The sequence below is a fragment of the Apaloderma vittatum genome, unplaced genomic scaffold, assembly GCF_000703405.1.
Source record: "Apaloderma vittatum isolate BGI_N311 unplaced genomic scaffold, ASM70340v1 scaffold32640, whole genome shotgun sequence".
Lineage (NCBI taxonomy): Eukaryota > Metazoa > Chordata > Aves > Trogoniformes > Trogonidae > Apaloderma > Apaloderma vittatum.
This window is the reverse complement of record NW_009693415.1, coordinates 2377-2866: the sequence shown is the minus strand read 5'-3', so window position 1 is coordinate 2866 and position 490 is coordinate 2377. Positions and strand designations below refer to the sequence as shown.

Below are 490 nucleotides of genomic sequence, written 5' to 3'. Positions count from 1 at the left end.
TCTCCGTGCCCGTGGCCTCGTCCACGGGCGAAGGCGCTGAGCTGCGTGTGCTTGTGCAAGCAGGGACGAAGCTGCAGGACCTGGAGCAGCGGGTGGCGGAGCTGGAGGAGCAGTGCCGGCAGAAGGAGGAGCGCCGCGTCGACCTGGAGCTCAAGCTGACCGAAGTGAAGGAGCGGCTGAAGCAGTCGCTGGCAGGAGGGCCCGCCCTGGGGCTGGCTGTGACGACCAAGGCTGACACTGGGGTACGCATCCCTTCTTGCTCTCACAGCTCCATCCTCCCGCAGCAACGGTGCTTGGGGTGGTGGGGGGAACAGCACGTGGGGAAGAGGGGACATCCCTGCTGTTTGGTCCTGTTATGGACAGAGGTGGGAAGCAAAGCGTCAATTATGTTTTCACATCACTTTTGACCTCATGACAGATTGTGCTTTTTCTTTTTTTCCCCCCCTGGCTGTCCTTGGTTCCTGGGTCTCCTAAATCCTCCTGCTTCTTG

General features: G+C 60.6%; 1 protein-coding gene across 1 annotated transcript in view; it reads left to right on the top strand.

Annotated features, from left to right (window-relative positions):
• The window catches only part of AFAP1L1 (actin filament associated protein 1-like 1), a gene marked incomplete at its 5' end in the record, with an annotated part of 7484 nt that overhangs the window by 6669 nt on the left and 325 nt on the right, over positions 1–490 (top strand). Inside the window, one exon of the mRNA XM_009878940.1 lies at positions 64–301. Within this exon, the coding sequence (XP_009877242.1) occupies positions 64–301 (238 nt within the window). The remainder of the gene's footprint in view (positions 1–63; positions 302–490) is intronic.